We start from the raw sequence: 16,851 nt of genomic DNA on the forward strand, positions 1-16,851 counted from the left end.
CCATTTGGAGGAGTTGCAGTACCTCTTGGTAAGTTAGCTCTCAATATACAAACACATATATGAATGGCCCAAAAATAGGGACTCTCATTGTTAGCGTTAGAACCACCCTGTTACCAGAAGCGCCGTGACGTGGTGGGTGGCTTATCATACATGTGCAAATGTGTGTAACTGAGAATTGTGCCTTATTATGTACAAGAGGAAATAACAGCTCTTTTACTGGTTAACAGCAGTGTGCTGGGGGATCTTCCTCTGTATTAAATCATACAACAAGGCACAGGCATCGTTTAGTTTATTATTTTATTCACTTTTTACTAAAACTACCAAACAAGGTTTAGAGCCAGTATACAACAGTAAGTTGAGTATTAACAAAGCTGAAAAAGAGAGGTTGGATAAAATATTCTATGCAAATTAGCTAATCATTTCTATTGACAATGTTTTAAAAGTATAGTGAGCTATTTAGTACAAGTTCATCCTGTGTTCTTACAGCCTAGGAAAGAAAAGATTTTACTAGGCTCGGTAGGCTGCAAAAACAAGTTGACAGATTATCGGGCAAGGTGGTCTACTTTGTCTGTTTACCATTCAAAGTATAGGTTGAAAAGAGTATGTGAACCCCTAGGCTAATGACTTCTAAAAGAGCGAGTTGGCGTCAGGAGTTACCTAACTTTGAGTCCAGTCAATGAGACAAGATTTGGCGTTTCCTATTCACAGGAAGCATTGCCTGATGGGAAAAAGCCTCAAACAAGATCTCGGAAGACTTACCATTAAGAATTGTTGACTTACATAAAGCTGGAAAGAGTTACAAAGTGTCCCTGAAAGACTTTGTGTTCATCAGTCAATGGTAAGACATATTGTCTATAAATGGAGAAAGCTCAGCATTGTTGCCTCTCTCTCTAGGAGTGGCCATTCTGCGTAGATGACTGCACAGCGCAGAATGCTTAAAGTGATTAAGAATAATCCTAGTGCCAGCTAAAGCCTTACATAATTCTCTGCAACTTGTAAACGTAACTGTTTACGAGTCTACAATACATAAGACATTGAAGAAGAATGGTGTTCATGGGAGGGCACCGTGGAAAATGCCACCGCTGTCCAAAAAAAATATTGCTGCAGGTCGGAAGTTTGCTAAAGAGCAACTGGATATTCCACAGTGCTCCTGGCAAAATGTTCTGTGGACAGATGAAACGAATGTTGAGTTGTTTGGATGGAGCACATCACACTATGTGTGGAGATAAAAGGCACAGCACACCAGCATCCAAACCTCATCCCAACTGTGAAGTGTGGTGGAGGGAGTGTCATGGTTTGGGGATGCTTTGCTGCCTCAGGGCCTGGAGACCTTTTTCTTTTTAATGGAAAAATTAATTCCAAAGTTTATCAGGACATTTGGCAGAAGAACGTCAGGCTAGCTGTCTGTCTATTGGAGATCAACAGACATTGGGTGATGCAACAGGACATTGACCCAAAACACAGAAGTAAAACAACAACTGAATGGCTTCAACAGAAGGAAATTAGACTTCTGGAGTGGCCCAGTCCGAGTCCTGACCTCAACCAGGTTGAGATGCCCAGGCATCACCTGATGAGAGCGGTTCACCAGACATCCCAGGAATATCATTCAAATTAAACAGTTCTGCAAGGAGGAATGTTCCAAAATGCCTCCTGACAGGTGTGCAGGTCTGATCAGCAGCTACAGGAAGTGTTATTGCTGCCTTGAGATGGTCAACCAATTATTAAATCCAAAGGTTCACATTTTGATGTGACCTTCTATTGCACTTACACATGTGAGAATGCTACAGTCTGTTCTGTGTATCTATGTATGGCAAGTACTGTTTAGGCAGAGTGTACAATCATCCAGATTACAGTTGCGCTCGGACAATGAATCAGGCCCATGGTAAGGTAGTGATTTGTAGCACTAGCCAGCTGCCTGTCATTCTGCCATCATCACTTTCACAATTTTTCCCAATCTTAAAAATCCATAAGATTTGAATGTACTATTTAATCTGGAGCAGGGGATCCTCATCATCATTTTAATCCCAAATATATATAAAAAAATACTGTATATTGCAATAATATATAGATCTAGTATAATACAAAGTACTGATGGTCATAACAGATTTTAACATATATTTTATAAGAGGAGCAATGAATATTTTGCATACACTTAGAAATGATCTAAATATGTAGATTATAATATAATATGGTATCAAATTGTACAGTCGTTCCATCAAAGATATTATCTTGAATGTTTTTTTGTAGAAACTCCCCAAAAGAGAGAGGGGTCTCTTTATGGCACCAAAGGGAGCAGCTGTGATGCCACCTGTGGGCCATGGCCATAAAGAAGTGTAGGATAACAGGAAACACCTGGACCGCAGTGACACCGTCTCATCCGCCTCACTCTGGAGCTCCATTGGTTTGTGGTTCCTGAGCTCCCTGAGCCTCATCTCCTGCGTTCCCATCTCCAGGACTCTCCAGCATCTCTTTGTACTGACGCTTGAAGAATCCAAGCTGCAGAGAGAAGACACAATATACAGTAACATAGAAAGAACTTAAACCAAGAAATAGAAAAACATCTCCAATAAAAGTAAAATGATAAAAATGAGACACAGCTACACATCAGGCCACACATACAAACACATGTGAAAAATGAGAATCTATATGACCAGTCTCTTTCACTCACCTTATACAGCCCGGCGGCTATCAGTGCCAGTACCACCAAACCACCAACACTGCTCCCGATTATTATAGGGAAGTAATTATACTCGGTGTAAACCTCTAGGACTGTCTGAGCCTGCAAGAGATGATACAATGAGACACTGAGAACAGAGGGACTCGCTATGTGGTATAGAAAGAGGGAACGGACCTCGTAATGAGGCCAGAGAGGACGGTGGACCTAGACAGAAATTAGATATGAGTCTAACAAGCATTGGTAACTATGATTTATATCACCACGTATCACAACTATATTAAACCTGTGCAACATGTGAATAATACCTCAGATAGCCTGGATCGTTAAGGGTTAACTTACTGCTTCACTGGTCTCACATGTATGACCCGTCTGGTCACTTCTCTCAGGTGTAGAATTGAAAGAACTTACACTTTCACTTCCACCAATAAAAGAAAAAAATGATGATAAAATAAATTGTTCAAAAAATAGATTGAAATGTGAAACAAAATATTAATCATCATCATCATCATCATCATCATTTATTGTTAAAGTTCCACCAATTCTGCAGCGCTGTTCAGAGAATATTTGTCATTCACATCAGTCCATTGGAGCTTACAGCGTAAATTCCCATCACACACAGACTAGGATTCATTTTGTCAGCAGCCAACTATCCTACTAGTTCTTGGAGTGTGAGAGGAAACCAGAGCACCTGGTGAAACCCACTCAAACATGGGAAGAACATACAAACTCCACACAGATAAGGCCATGGTCGGGAATTGAAGTCATGACCCCAGTGCTGTCAGGAAGAAGTGCTAACCACTGAGCCACCATGTGGCCCAAAAATATTTAAAAATATTATCCATTGAAATTATGATAACAGAACTGCGGTGATAGTTTTACCATCGTCATTGTTGTAAAATAGGCTTCTCAGGCGAATCTTATCGCCAGCAGTGGTTACCGCTGATGGTACTTGAAATATAGGGCTACATTTTCACCGGCCATGTGGATTTTTGCCCTTTAATAAATTAGCTTGTAAGAAACAAAATGTTACTCACCCAGATATTGAAGGGAATTGCCACAAGCCCAAATATAGAAAATTATCAGCCCAGGCCCATATATGGAAAGAAAACTGACCCAAAATGATATATTTAAGGGAAACACAAAAAGGAACTATGGCCAGAAGTGGCAGAGGGTGCCCACAGGCTTATCTATGTCAGGAATAATAGACTAATGGACATATGTATCTGGCGGATACCTGGGCTTTGATGAACTGCAGGCTCTGGTGGTACGTCCGGGAATCATATACAATTTCTGCCGAACTCTGGAGGATAATTTTCAGCTGTTCTGTCTGAGATCAGAAATAGAAATATCTAATGTCAATTTGTGGAACCTTATATAAAAATATCACATCTCATGTATGTCACATGCGCTGGACCTCCAAAATGGGACTCTTACATACACAACTCTTACACATGAACCTCTCACACATGAAAGGACCTCAGCATCTCTTATTATACCTAGTAGTGACCACTGAGTCATCTATATATCACTGTAGAATATGTTATTGACTATAGATAACATGTTATTACATACAAGATGATCTCGGGTCAGTAATTAGAAACTGTTCTTCTTGGCTATTACTTAGAAATGTAAATTGGTGAAAATAATTCATATCTGATGTATTTTGTGTCCCACATTCCCAGACATCTCTCACACCTCAATGTATCTTCTCATCATAGATGGCACAATATATTAACACATGGAAATACACTATCCGGAGTCAGTGTCACCACCTGTGTGGTCCAGTCTTTAGTCACTGGGCCGCTGATTGTGAAGGTCAATGATATCTGGACATCCAGATCACTGATGTTACAGATAGTTCTGAGACACGATCCCACTGAACAGTTCTGGGGAACAAGATAAAGAGACAGACAGGGGTTAGCGTAATGGATTAAATCATAAAATGGAGACATAAATGACTGCTCAGAGGAGTTAAAGAGAAGAGAGTCCATTCAGAGGAGGCACTGTAAGCAGATAGATCTTAAACAGGACATCTAGAAGAGGGGGGATAAATTATCTCTTATTTATGTATCTTGATTCATCTAACAAAGGCACAGAGTGCAGATACCGCTCAGAAGATATTCACAGAGGAGAGACCATCCAGAGGACTAACAGTATGTAAAGACTTTTCATAGGAGACTAGACCGTTTAGAGGAGTTATGATGAATGAACTAACAGCTCAATGTTTTGAACCAGGGGAAAGGATAAAGGGAACATCTAGAAACATTTTAGAGGATAGACATCTCAGAAGAGATGTAGAAGTGAGGAGAAATCTCAGAGGGGACATGGAGAAAAGAATATGCAGCTCAGAGAAGACATGGAAGAGAGGACAGACAAACTCAGAGAAGATGTGTAGAAGAGAAGAGAAGATACAACTCAGATGAGACATGAAGGAAGGAATGTGAAGAAGAAAAGAGACCCTTTAGATAATATGTATAGGGGAGACAAATCAGAGGAGACATGTAAGAGAGGATAGACATCACAGAGGAGACATGGAGAAAAGAAGAGTTAGTTCAAAGGAGACATGAAGGAGAGAAGAAACATCTCTGAGAAGATATAGAGAAGAGAAGAGACATCTCAAAAAAGACATTGATGAGAGAAGAGACATCTCAAAGAAGACATGGATGAGAGAAGGGAAATCTCAGAGGACAAACGGAGATGAGAAGACATTTTAAACAAGGAAGGAATGAGGAATGAACAGCAGTCTATTCAGAAGATATATAAAGAAGAAAAGAAAGCTCTAAGAGAAGCAATACAGGAAAAGACAAACAATTTAGAGGTGAGGAATCTCAGTGAAAACTTGGAAGGTATGAGAGACATCTCGAGGAGACATATAGGGGAGTGGAGACATCTGAGAGGAAACATGGAGGAGAGGAGATAAATCTCAAAGAGGCCATTGAGTATAGGCTTTATAGATGTAAAGACTTCTAAGAAAAGTTATAGAGGGGGGGGGGAAACAGCTTGGAGGAAAGCGAGAGGAGACATGGAGGAACGAAGAGACATCTCAAAGTAGACTGAGAGTAGAAGCAAACATCTCATGAAAGACAGAGGAGAGAGTTTAGAGTACTCAGGATGAGTACTGCAGTGCTGTTCCTTTTTTGTAAATATCGTACAGACTACGTAGATATCCATACTCTATAATACTACAATATGACACCACAGAAGCTATCCAAATATTGTCTCCTTTCAGTGCCACAATCCCAATGTTAGAAGAAAAGGTGCATGATCAAGACATGATTAAATGTGGAACTACCTATGGGTAATTCATGGAGTCGTCTTTACCTTTTACATTGCTAATAGCTGTGACTCTTTTCTGTCCAATGATCTGTGAGTGGCCTGAGCATTGCACCCAACAGAATGTGTATTGTAGCTTCTAGTATAACCTGACCCCAGATCCCTGTGTCCCAATCTGTGAAATATCTGATTGGAAGCCTAATCCTTCATCTTTGGTCATTGGTTACTGGAGTTGGGACATTTGGTGTGGGTGGGGTGTTACTGGGCACCAGGGTGCAAATTAATTTGATTGGGATTTGCTGTCAGGGCTGAGGGCAAGAGATCATCCCAGTGGTGCGGAGTGTCACTTCTGCAGAGTAAAGGTCTTGGCTGTGGTGGAGCTGGAAATAAATGGGCAGACTGCATGGGCTGCTGACTTCCCTTTCCTTCAGTTAGAGCTACATCTAGTGGGCAGTGCTTGAGAAGCCCCTTGAAGAGCTATAGTTCATAGTTCATAGTTTTACATTGATGGAATTATGTTATATCTACTGAGTGGTAGATCATCGCAGTTTGCTGTAAATTGGGTGTGAATTTGGAACATTTCTTCATATGTGGACATTTGTCCTAGATAAATGATTCTGTTGCCTGTGAAGCCCTAACATGTACCCTGATTTTGGTTTATATCCTCAAGTAACACAGGGGTAACTTGTGCTGCAGTTGTTTTGACCTAGCAAATTGTCAGCTCTTCGGGTCTGACTGCAAGATAAGAATAAAGAAGCTGAGTCTTACCAGAATTGGAGTCATTTTCAAGAGCTCCTGGTAGTTTGCTGCTCCCGGTGTTTCACCCATCAACGTACACTTAGTGAGCTGTGGCTGGAAAGGATGGAGGAACATAATGGGTCTTTACCACTCAAATCATCAAAACATTTATTAATCCACTTTGCTACACCAAGTATGATAGGGGGATTATGGAACATTGGATTTGTTTAAGAGGAAACTATTATTATATGGCATAGGTTTAATTATTGACTTATTAGATGATTAGATTACATTTTTACTTCCTGCCCTTCATTTATTAATAAATAATGTTGGTTCTGGATGGTGTTTCTGGCTCTTTGCAGTCACTTGTACAGTTAAAAATGACTTTTAATATAGTTGTGAAACATGTAACAGTAACACTGCAGCTGTTTTCTGGTCTCCTAGATCTAGGAGGACATCATCATCATCATCAATGTTTATTTATAAGGTGCCACAAAGCTCTGCTGCATCGGACAGTCAGTATAACAAGTCATAAACAAAAACAAACCATACATGAACAGGTAAAGGTTGGAGGAACTTGGTGGTCATAGGACCAGGTGACGTTACAAGGTTTTGGTGATTTCGTTGGAACTATTAGTGGGTGCTGGAGGTACACACCAGGAACAGGTAGGAGCTATCGGAGCTGTATGTATTTGGTAATAATAGGTTCAGGTGCAGTTACAATATTTGGTGATGTAGTTGGATCTAGTAGTCTGTACTGGGGAAGACTGTATGTACAGGTAGGACATATCAGGGCTCTATTTACTTGGTGGAAGTTGGTCCAGCTGCTAGTACTAGGTATTTGTGACAGAGTGGGAACCCACAATGGGTGATAGTAGATGGAGATATCACACAGCTCTATGTACTTGGTGGTGGTAGGTCCAGATGCAGTTACAAGTCATCGTTGATGGAGTTAGAACCAATAGTGGGTGCTGGAGGTACACACCAGGAACAGGTAGGAGCTATCAGAGATATGTGGGTGTGGTAGATGAAACAAGAGGCAGATAGTAGGGACACAGAGAGCTTATTTCAGCTACCTGTGAGCTAACAATATTTGTTTTCTCCCAGACAACAGCATCCCCGAGTTTAACAGGGACCAGGAATATGACAGAGAGAGGGAGCCGACGACCCCCCAAATTATTGACCTGCGGAAGAGAGAGAAATTGTAAAATTCTTAGACAGAAAATATGTTTTTGTTTTTTCAGGACATACAGCAACTAAACATAATAATAGTTAGTAATACATATATCTAATCGCTTAGTGCTTCTGTTGTATTGAGGGAACTTTCTGTGGTATCAGGGTATGAGGAAAAACAATAAGAATTATCTGTTTATCACACTAATAAAAGGGCTTATAGCTTACCCCTGTCCTTACACTTATATGTATGTCTTTCCTTCCTTTACCCCTCCATGTATGTTCTTACCTTGTACACATATGTTCTTGTACACATATTTCTTACATTGTACACATATGTTCTTACCCTGTACACATGTTTTTACCTTGTACACATATGTTCTTGTACACATATGTTATTACCTTGTACACATATGTTTTTACCTTGTACACATATGTTCTTGTATACATATGTTCTTATCTTGTACACATATGTTCTTACCCTGTACACATATTTCTTACCTTGTACACATATGTTCTTGTACATATATGTTCTTATCTTGTACACATATGTTCTTACCCTGTACACATATGTTCTTATCTTGTACACATATGTTCTTACCCTGTACATATATGTTCTTACCCTGTACACATGCTGCACGTTGGTGTCATCGGATGAATAGTTTTGGTATCTGCTGGAATCTTCGAGGCTGAAACAAGTACAAGTAGTGAGTGCTGTGTACATGTCAGTGCGCTCTAATACACAGGGAGGACAGTCTATTCAGAACTGCACAGCATTTAACTGTCTGTCTCTGTGTCTCATCATCTATCCATCTCTACTCTGTCGCTCTCTAGAGATCCTTTACACCTGTTCTCTGTTGTATCTATTCATTCTCAGACCCTCATGTGTCTTTTCTCTGTGTCCATCTCTCGTGTATCTCTCACCTCTCACAGTCACTTTACTCTTTATACCCATAGTGGATCATTAATATTACTGTGATATGTAAAGTTAAGAGCAGTGTGACTAAGATTGGATGACGTTTTCCCCATCACCTGTCCTTACTTCGTTCTGTAGTCTGTGCTGAAGTAGAAATATTATTATTATCTTTTATTTATAAGGCGCCACAAAGGGTCCGCAGCACCAAACATAGTGCTTAGGAGAAAACACAACACGGCATATAGGGATGTACAGTAAGCAAAACACAGTGCAATGTAAACTGACAACCTGGCTGAGGACAGGTAGACCGGCAGAGAGTAAATAAAGAACGCTTAGGAAGCAGAAAGGGGAAGTAAGAGAGGTAAGAAGTGAAATAAAGCAGAGTGGGCCTGAGCCCAGGAGTGTGGGTACAACTAGCAGGACAAGAGCCAGTAATGGGTGAGAGAGGAAAGGAGGAGATCGAGGCAGGAACCCAGAGTTGAGGTAGAGGAATGAAGCTGGAATGACTGGAGCAACAGGAGGGTGACAGGAGGAGGAGGACACAAGGGATAGAGGGCCCTGCTCACGGGAGCTTACAATCTATGGGAAGGGGCAGAGTGACAGGAAACATTAGGGGGGAGTCGGGGGAAAAGACTAGAAATCTGAAGGGAGAGCAGAATAAAAGTTATTATTATTATTATTATTATTTATTTATAAGGCGCCACAAGGTTTCCGCAGCGCCGAACACAGTACAAACAATGGACAGTACAGGGAATAACAGTACAGAACAATAAACGAGTAATACCGAGACTTCAGATGCTCCAGGAAAAGCAAAATTATTGAGGTTGAAGCAGAAGAGAAGGTAGAGCGACAGGAGGGAGAAGGGCCCTGCTCATTAGAGCTTACATCCTAAAGGGAGGGCAAACAGACAATCAGCACAGAGGGAGTCAGAGGAGGGGAGCAAGCGCACCCTTTTCAAAGGAGGAGCCAGGAGATGAAAGCGAGCATGGAAAGAGGGTTAAGTGGAGGGCTGGTAGGCTTTGAGAAAGAGATGAGTTCTGAGTGCCCGTTTGAAGGAGCACAAGTTAGGGGATAGACGGATGTAGCATCTATCCCCTAAAGGTTAGTGAAATGAGGAGGGGAGGAAGAAAGAGCGTGAGGAGGATGAGGAGAGGAGGTGAGAGGTTAGATGGAAGAAGGGTAGGTGAGCCCAGATCTTCCTCCACTCTGCTGATCTAATCACCGTTCATCGGGTAATTATTCATTTCCTACAGAACATACTCTGCTGGCATCATTATATTGATGATATTTTCTTTATCTTGGATGGACCAGAAGTAAGATTGAAAGAGATTCTGGTCTCCAGAACATCTAACATATCAGAATCTCTGGAGGGTGCGGTTCTTTATCTACATTTTAAACAAAATGGATTTACCAGCTGAAAATCTTAGTTCCAGTTTAAACTAGACTTTGATCTAGACTCATTATACAGGGTAATTCAAAAGTCGCAGTACACCCTTTTATTTCAAAAACTCTACAGGAATTGGGCCGATTGGCCGATTTCAAGATGGCGCCCATGTTTGGTACATACCGTAAAAGATAGACCACATCACCCATACCTTACTGGAGTATTCAGGTTTCCCAATTTCCTGTAGAGTTTTTGAAATATAAGGGTGTACTGCAACTTTTGAATCACCCTGTATATTTATTAAATTACTCCTCTGCTGTAGAAAATTATAAATATTCAAACATTTTTTTAAAATAGTGCCTGTATAAAGGGTATTAAAAGTTGACCTTAACTTTAGGTTTAATAATCAATACTTACAAGAAGTTGCCAAGAATTTTTAAAGAAAGTATATTTTATTAATAAAATGTTTCATGTTTTTTAAATAAAGTTTAGTAAAGAGCGAATCCTTTATAAAGCTATTCACAGTAACCAACTATCCTTGAGTTAGTCACTTGTGGATGAAATGCGTTGATCTGCATCTTAGCGATACGTTCCAACTGCGTTCAACCACCACCAGGAACACTACCAAGACATTAAGGGGCATATTTAATAAAGCACGGAAGTGCTTTTAACGGGTAATTAGGGTTCCACAGTGTCCTCCGCAAATTTATTAAGGGGGCATCACAGCAGATATCATGGATATCTGCTGCTTTGCATTCCTCTAACAAGTCCCGAAAAAACATTTTTTTCGGGAACTTGTCATGTTAATGTACCAGCTGAAGCTGGCGTACATCATCCGAATTGAGGAAATCTAATGCTGTCAGCTCTGCTCCGGAGAGCAGAGCTGTACAGCGCATGTGTGGAGGGATCACATGATCCCTCCCTGTCACTCAGCGCTCTCTCTCTGCAACTATCGTTGCAGAGACAGAGAGGGGATCTGTGTGCGCATGTCCAGTTCTTGGAACTGGACATGCGCACTTGAAGAGTGAAGAGAAGACCCGAAGACAGCTCTTCCGAAGAGGGGGGTAAGTGTGATTTTTTTTATCACTGAAACAGCAGTTTTTCGGAACTGCTGTTTCTGTGCAGGGTTGTACATAAATGTGAGAAGTAGTTCAATCCTTATCATTGCGATAAGGATTGAAAACTACTTTTCACTTTACGTGAATAATGATAAATGTGCCCCTAACCCGACAAACAGCGTGGATAAGGGGAGCGGAGGAAGAACCAGAGACCTCCTTCAGCAGAGGCTACTGGACAGAGTTAGAACAGGTGATAGGGTCAGATTGCGGCCAATCTTGGTGTCACTGTCCATACTTCTCACTGACTGGTTTATCCAACTTCCAGCAGCTCCATATTGTCACAAAACGAACTATAACAATGCTTGAAATAATGTCTCATATAACCCTCTAATATACTGTATGTATTTACAGCTGACAGTATATCTGCACTACAATTTTACTCACAATAGCCCTCATTATATTAACATTTGACATAGTCTACAGTATTACTGTTTTAATCACACCGATATTTACAATTATATGTACATATTTGTTAAACACAATCATTGAGCTTTATATTGGATTGACGCATTTCTTCTCATCTCAATGAATATCTCTACTTACATGAGGTGGCCTCTCACTCACCTGCTGACGGTTACGTAGATTGCGTACAGCACTCCTACTTGAGATGAGGATGTCATTAGATCAGTCACAGCTCCTCCGTTATTACTATGGGGGGGGGTAAAGGGATAACACAGTGAGTCAGGGCTCTGTCACATGGGGCGGATTCCCTAGTGCTCGCTCTGGTTGCGTTACGCCCACTTCCCATGTGTATGAGCCAATAAACATATCTCGTGGCCGGTTACCTGGTCACATTGGCCGTCATAGTTAGAGTGTCTCCCAACTCAGACGTCGATGCAACATGAAAACTGACCATGAAGATCACCTAAAAAAGACCCCAGAACAGGCGTGTAAGTTTCATCTGTGATGGGACACGATGCATTGTATGCGTATTATACGGACTCTCTGGTTGGATGGGACTATTTTCAATACACGTCTACAATAGACAAAAAAAGTACAAATCTCACACATCCACAAGCGCTTATGGTTTTTGTTCATCAGAGACAGAAGCAAAGGAGTAATAAACATTTCGATTGAGATTGTTCTGCTTATTACTTGGCCGGTATACGGGCAATTTACTTTATTTAAATTAAATCAATAGACTTCCCTTAATCTGCTCTATTACTTTCCTTGTCAAGCTCTCTCCAATAAAAAAAGCACGTTACAAACCCATTGGCGTTGTTCTTACTAAGGGTGCACAGCTGGACTATACTTATCCTCTACCACTATGTGCTGAGCGCTCACCATCCTAGACTCTGTGAGGCCAGGAGCGGCACTAAGGGTTCTGGAGGCCGGGAGGCTGCTTCTGTTACTGCTGCAGGGAGCACTCTCAAGGGACACAATAGTAGCAGCGTTCCAGACACAGACTATTGTTGTTGCCTGTTCCCTCTTTCTCAAGTTTGTTTTATTTATATACCAAATATTTTGGCAAATAGTGACCAATACATAATCTGATGCACAGGTTTTGAATCTTTAGTGACCAATTCATGCTCTTTCCACAGGAATCATTGTATATATATATATATAGATATATACTATCAATACATGTGTCTGATTCTTTGTAGGTTATATACAATCTGTAGATCTGTAGGAGAGTGTATCTAATAATACCTACAGCTGACGATTTGCAGACTACATACAAATTTAGGCAGCCTCCATGAGGTGTCATGTGCCCAACAGCAGAAGCTTTATCAAAAAAATAAATTAAAAAGTTATTTGTTCTTTCAAATCTGCTGACATCAGGGCACATGATGTGGGGTGGCTGAGGACTGCACTTAATACCAGGGCCATCTTTTCCACTGGGCACGATGGGCAGCTGCCCGGGGGCCCCATGGGCAAGGGGGCCCCATAGGCAGGGCTCTTAATGAGAATAAATAATCCTGCAAAAGAAAAAAACCTGCAAAAAAAACCTACAAGGGTCACTGAGCAAGTACATCTATCTATCTCTATCTCTATCTATCTATATCTGTATCTGTATACATCTATATATCTATATCTATATCTAGGGGCCCTGGTGCACTGCTTTGCCCGGGGGCCCATAATGTTGTTAAGATGGCCCTGCTTAATACCCCTCCCATTATATTGATAACAGCACTTGATCTTAGTATATAACATCTGAACGATTAGCCCTAGGTCCCAGTAACTGTATGCATACATAAGTGTCAGGCTGTCTCTCTAATGTCATTTATCTTCCCTCTTGCACTTTGCACACTCTAACACCACTGATCACACACACGAGAGGTCTCTATTTGCAGTCTCTCCTTACCGTAGTGTTGGGTCTCAGTAGAGGGTTGTTCACACCACAAATCACAACTCTCTGACTCTCTTCTGTTGAACATACAACGGTCACTCGTCTGTTACTCTACAAGGTAGAAACATAAACTGAGATTTAGACTCCTCCAACTCACAGAGAGTACCCTGAAAAGAGAGCTCCCCAGTACCTCAACAAGAGACACCCTGCGGTAGGACAGGCCAGTTGGGAAGGGAATAAGGACGCGAGTGTTGTATGAATCATCCCCTTGATTCGTCACAGAGACTGTTAAGTTGACATCAAGAGACGTCCCAACCACCAGCTGTGTTAGACTGTCAGGGAGACAAAATAGATGATCACCAAGTGTGTGCAAGCAAATTATAGGTCATATCAGACCCAGCCCATCATGTAATTTAAAGGAACCTATGGAGGAATTTCAAACACAGGACAGAATGATGGAGCAGGTCAGAGGGCAGTTCTCTTACTTACCCCGTGAATGTGAGATTCACCCTCAGATCATCCTCACACACCCCATCACCTCCACAGTTCTTCGCAAATGAAATCTGCAAAGAGACAATTTATATCACCACACATGTGGCCTAGATCATAGACACTAAGCTATCCAGTCTCTGTCACTGAGTGTAGGACCTGAGTATAGACACTAAACTATCCCAGTCTCTGTCACTGAGTGTATGACCTGGTGTATAGACACTAAACTACCCCAGTCTCTGTCACTGAGTGTATGACCAGAGTATAGACACTAAACTATCCCAGTCTCTGTCACTGAGGGTATGACCAGAGTATAGACACTAAACTATCCCAGTCTCTGTCACTGAGTGTATGACCAGAGTATAGACACTAAACTATCCCAGTCTCTGTCACTGAGTGTATGACCTGGTGTATAGACACTAAACTATCCCAGTCTCTGTCACTGAGGGTATGACCAGAGTATAGACACTAAACTACCCCAGTCTCTGTCACTGAGGGTATGACCAGAGAATAGACACTAAACTATCCCAGTCTCTGTCACCGAGCCCATGGCCTGCAGTATAAACAGTGACTGTTCCAATGACTGTCAGTGAATGTGCTTTTTGTACCTCTTCTGATTGGTTCATCCGTGAGTCCTCGCTCAGAACTGGATTTCCGATTAAGGAATAATTGAGAGTGACTCTGAGAGGCGTCAGTGAATCATCCACACACTCCTGAGATACAGAGAGAGAGAAGATGTCAGTTAGAAGATAAATACTTTAGATAGCAGAGAAAACAGATATTCTCCTGTCTCCTATTAATATAATCTTACAGGCAGTTGTAATATCCAATGTCTGCCTGCGTCTGACATCTGACGACCTATCTGAAGAGTATCTTTCTCTATGTTTTATTTGAGTACGACGTCTATTCCTCATAGAAGAAAGACATAAGTGCTCGAGATTTTGTCTATATTTATATGTGTGAATGGAGAGAGCAACCTCTATTCATTGACCTGTTACATGAAGTCATTTACTATTGGGTGTAGGTAACATGTAGGCTGCCAGCTGACTGTAGCTCATAATGTTGCAAATAAGGAATTGGTCATTACAAAACAGATGTAGCGTAAATTTAAATATATTATATATAATCTAGACTAGGAACAAGAAACAACTTGAACAATACAACTTTAATTTATTTTTTTATGCTTCATCCAACTTATATTTTACGGTGAAATCCAAAACCCTAGCCTGGTTATGCCTAAACCAAATTCAACACCAAAAACACGACGATGATGAGTTTGGAAAAAAGCCGGAGGAGTGGTTCAGTTATCTCTATTGTACAAGGGACAATGGAACATCTTCTGTTTTCAGCAGCCATCACCTTCTTTACTCCCAGTGCTCCTGCTGTACCCACAATGCATCTGTCCTTAAAGTAGCAGTCTCCGTTACAACTTAACATTTCACTCATATTTGCTAATAACACAACAATTTATTCCACCTCTGACCTCATGTGACATATGTTGGTTATCTACAGATAAGCATCCTTCCTTCTCTATCTCCTCACGTTTCCTCTTACTTTTTATTCATATTTTGTTTAAATATCCAAATCATTTTCCTAAATATAATATTAGGGGCCTATTTATTTACAATCAGACTTTTGCCTCATTAATTTTCACCTGTCATCGCAACGCTAACAGATGAATTAATATGGCAACTGCTGCTGAAGTCATAGGACAGCGCATCAGATAGGAGGCTGTCCCTGCGTTTACTTGATCCTAGATAGGGTTGCGCAGGAGCATAGGTCATTTAGCTCAACGCAGGGGAGAGCAGGAAGGCTGCGGAGAGGGATCCGATGATCTCTCTACCACATTGCTCTCCCCATAGGATTGAATTGTTATTTCCAGCTTCAGATACCTCCTGTGTTAGTCTTTACTTAGAAAGTCAATTTACTTAAAAATGCCTAAACCATTCAGAAACAGCCTTTTATGGCTGGATAAATAGGCCCCTTAGTCTTATTAGGCACAATATATCAAAGTGGTAACGTAATAGATACTAACAGGTAGACGGATTGTGTGTCTGGTACAGCTCTCTCTGTCTGTCAGCTGCATAGATTTGGCCACGATGCGGGAGACAGATATTGGGGTGTCAGAGAAGACAGCGCGGCTCTGGGTGCGCCCCGCATCCAGCAGTAGAGTGTAGTTCACTTGGGCAGAGGTTCCAGCTGTAATAGAAGGAGACAGAGTCAGTGACTTAAGAGTAAAGAGGACACAGGGACATTTTATTTGTAACCGTGTCTTTGAAATGTAAACACACAACACATAGACTGCACATATCAGAGATCAGTACGATCACACACAACACATAGACTGCACATATCAGAGATCAGTACGATCACACACAACACATAGACTGCACATATCAGAGATCAGTATGATCACACACAACACATAGACTGCACATATCAGAGATCAGTAGGATCACACACAACACATAGACTGCACATATCAGAGATCAGTATGATCATACACAACACATAGACTGCACATATCAGAGATCAGTACGATCACACACAACACATAGACTGCACATATCAGAGATCAGTAGGATCACACACACAACACATAGACTGCACATATCAGAGAGCAGTACGATCACACACAACACATAGACTGCACATATCAGAGATCAGTACAATCACACACAACACATAGACTGCACATATCAGAGATCAGTACAATCACACACAACACATAGAGTGCACATATCAGAGATCAGTATGATCACACACAACACATAGACTGCACATATCAGAGAT

At 41.2% G+C, this 16,851-nt stretch overlaps 1 protein-coding gene across 3 annotated transcripts in view; it reads right to left on the minus strand.

Moving 5' to 3' along the window:
• Window positions 1-280: 280 nt before the first annotated feature.
• The window catches only part of LOC142097132 (integrin alpha-M-like), a 75,032-nt gene continuing 58,461 nt past the window's right edge, over window positions 281-16,851 (minus strand). For all 3 annotated transcript variants that reach the window (XM_075178736.1, XM_075178737.1, XM_075178735.1), the window contains exons 17-30: window positions 16,094-16,257; window positions 14,667-14,771; window positions 14,059-14,132; window positions 13,760-13,901; window positions 13,585-13,680; window positions 12,065-12,144; window positions 11,844-11,927; window positions 8,484-8,550; window positions 7,765-7,872; window positions 6,719-6,802; window positions 4,450-4,563; window positions 3,912-4,004; window positions 2,669-2,779; window positions 281-2,496 (exon numbers count right to left, since the gene is read on the minus strand). In XM_075178736.1, the coding sequence (XP_075034837.1) occupies window positions 2,383-2,496; window positions 2,669-2,779; window positions 3,912-4,004; window positions 4,450-4,563; window positions 6,719-6,802; window positions 7,765-7,872; window positions 8,484-8,550; window positions 11,844-11,927; window positions 12,065-12,144; window positions 13,585-13,680; window positions 13,760-13,901; window positions 14,059-14,132; window positions 14,667-14,771; window positions 16,094-16,257 (1,436 nt within the window). In that variant the 3' untranslated portion in view covers window positions 281-2,382. The remainder of the gene's footprint in view (window positions 2,497-2,668; window positions 2,780-3,911; window positions 4,005-4,449; window positions 4,564-6,718; window positions 6,803-7,764; window positions 7,873-8,483; window positions 8,551-11,843; window positions 11,928-12,064; window positions 12,145-13,584; window positions 13,681-13,759; window positions 13,902-14,058; window positions 14,133-14,666; window positions 14,772-16,093; window positions 16,258-16,851) is intronic.

This window comes from Mixophyes fleayi, chromosome 7, assembly GCF_038048845.1.
Source record: "Mixophyes fleayi isolate aMixFle1 chromosome 7, aMixFle1.hap1, whole genome shotgun sequence".
Taxonomy (NCBI): Eukaryota; Metazoa; Chordata; class Amphibia; order Anura; family Limnodynastidae; genus Mixophyes; species Mixophyes fleayi.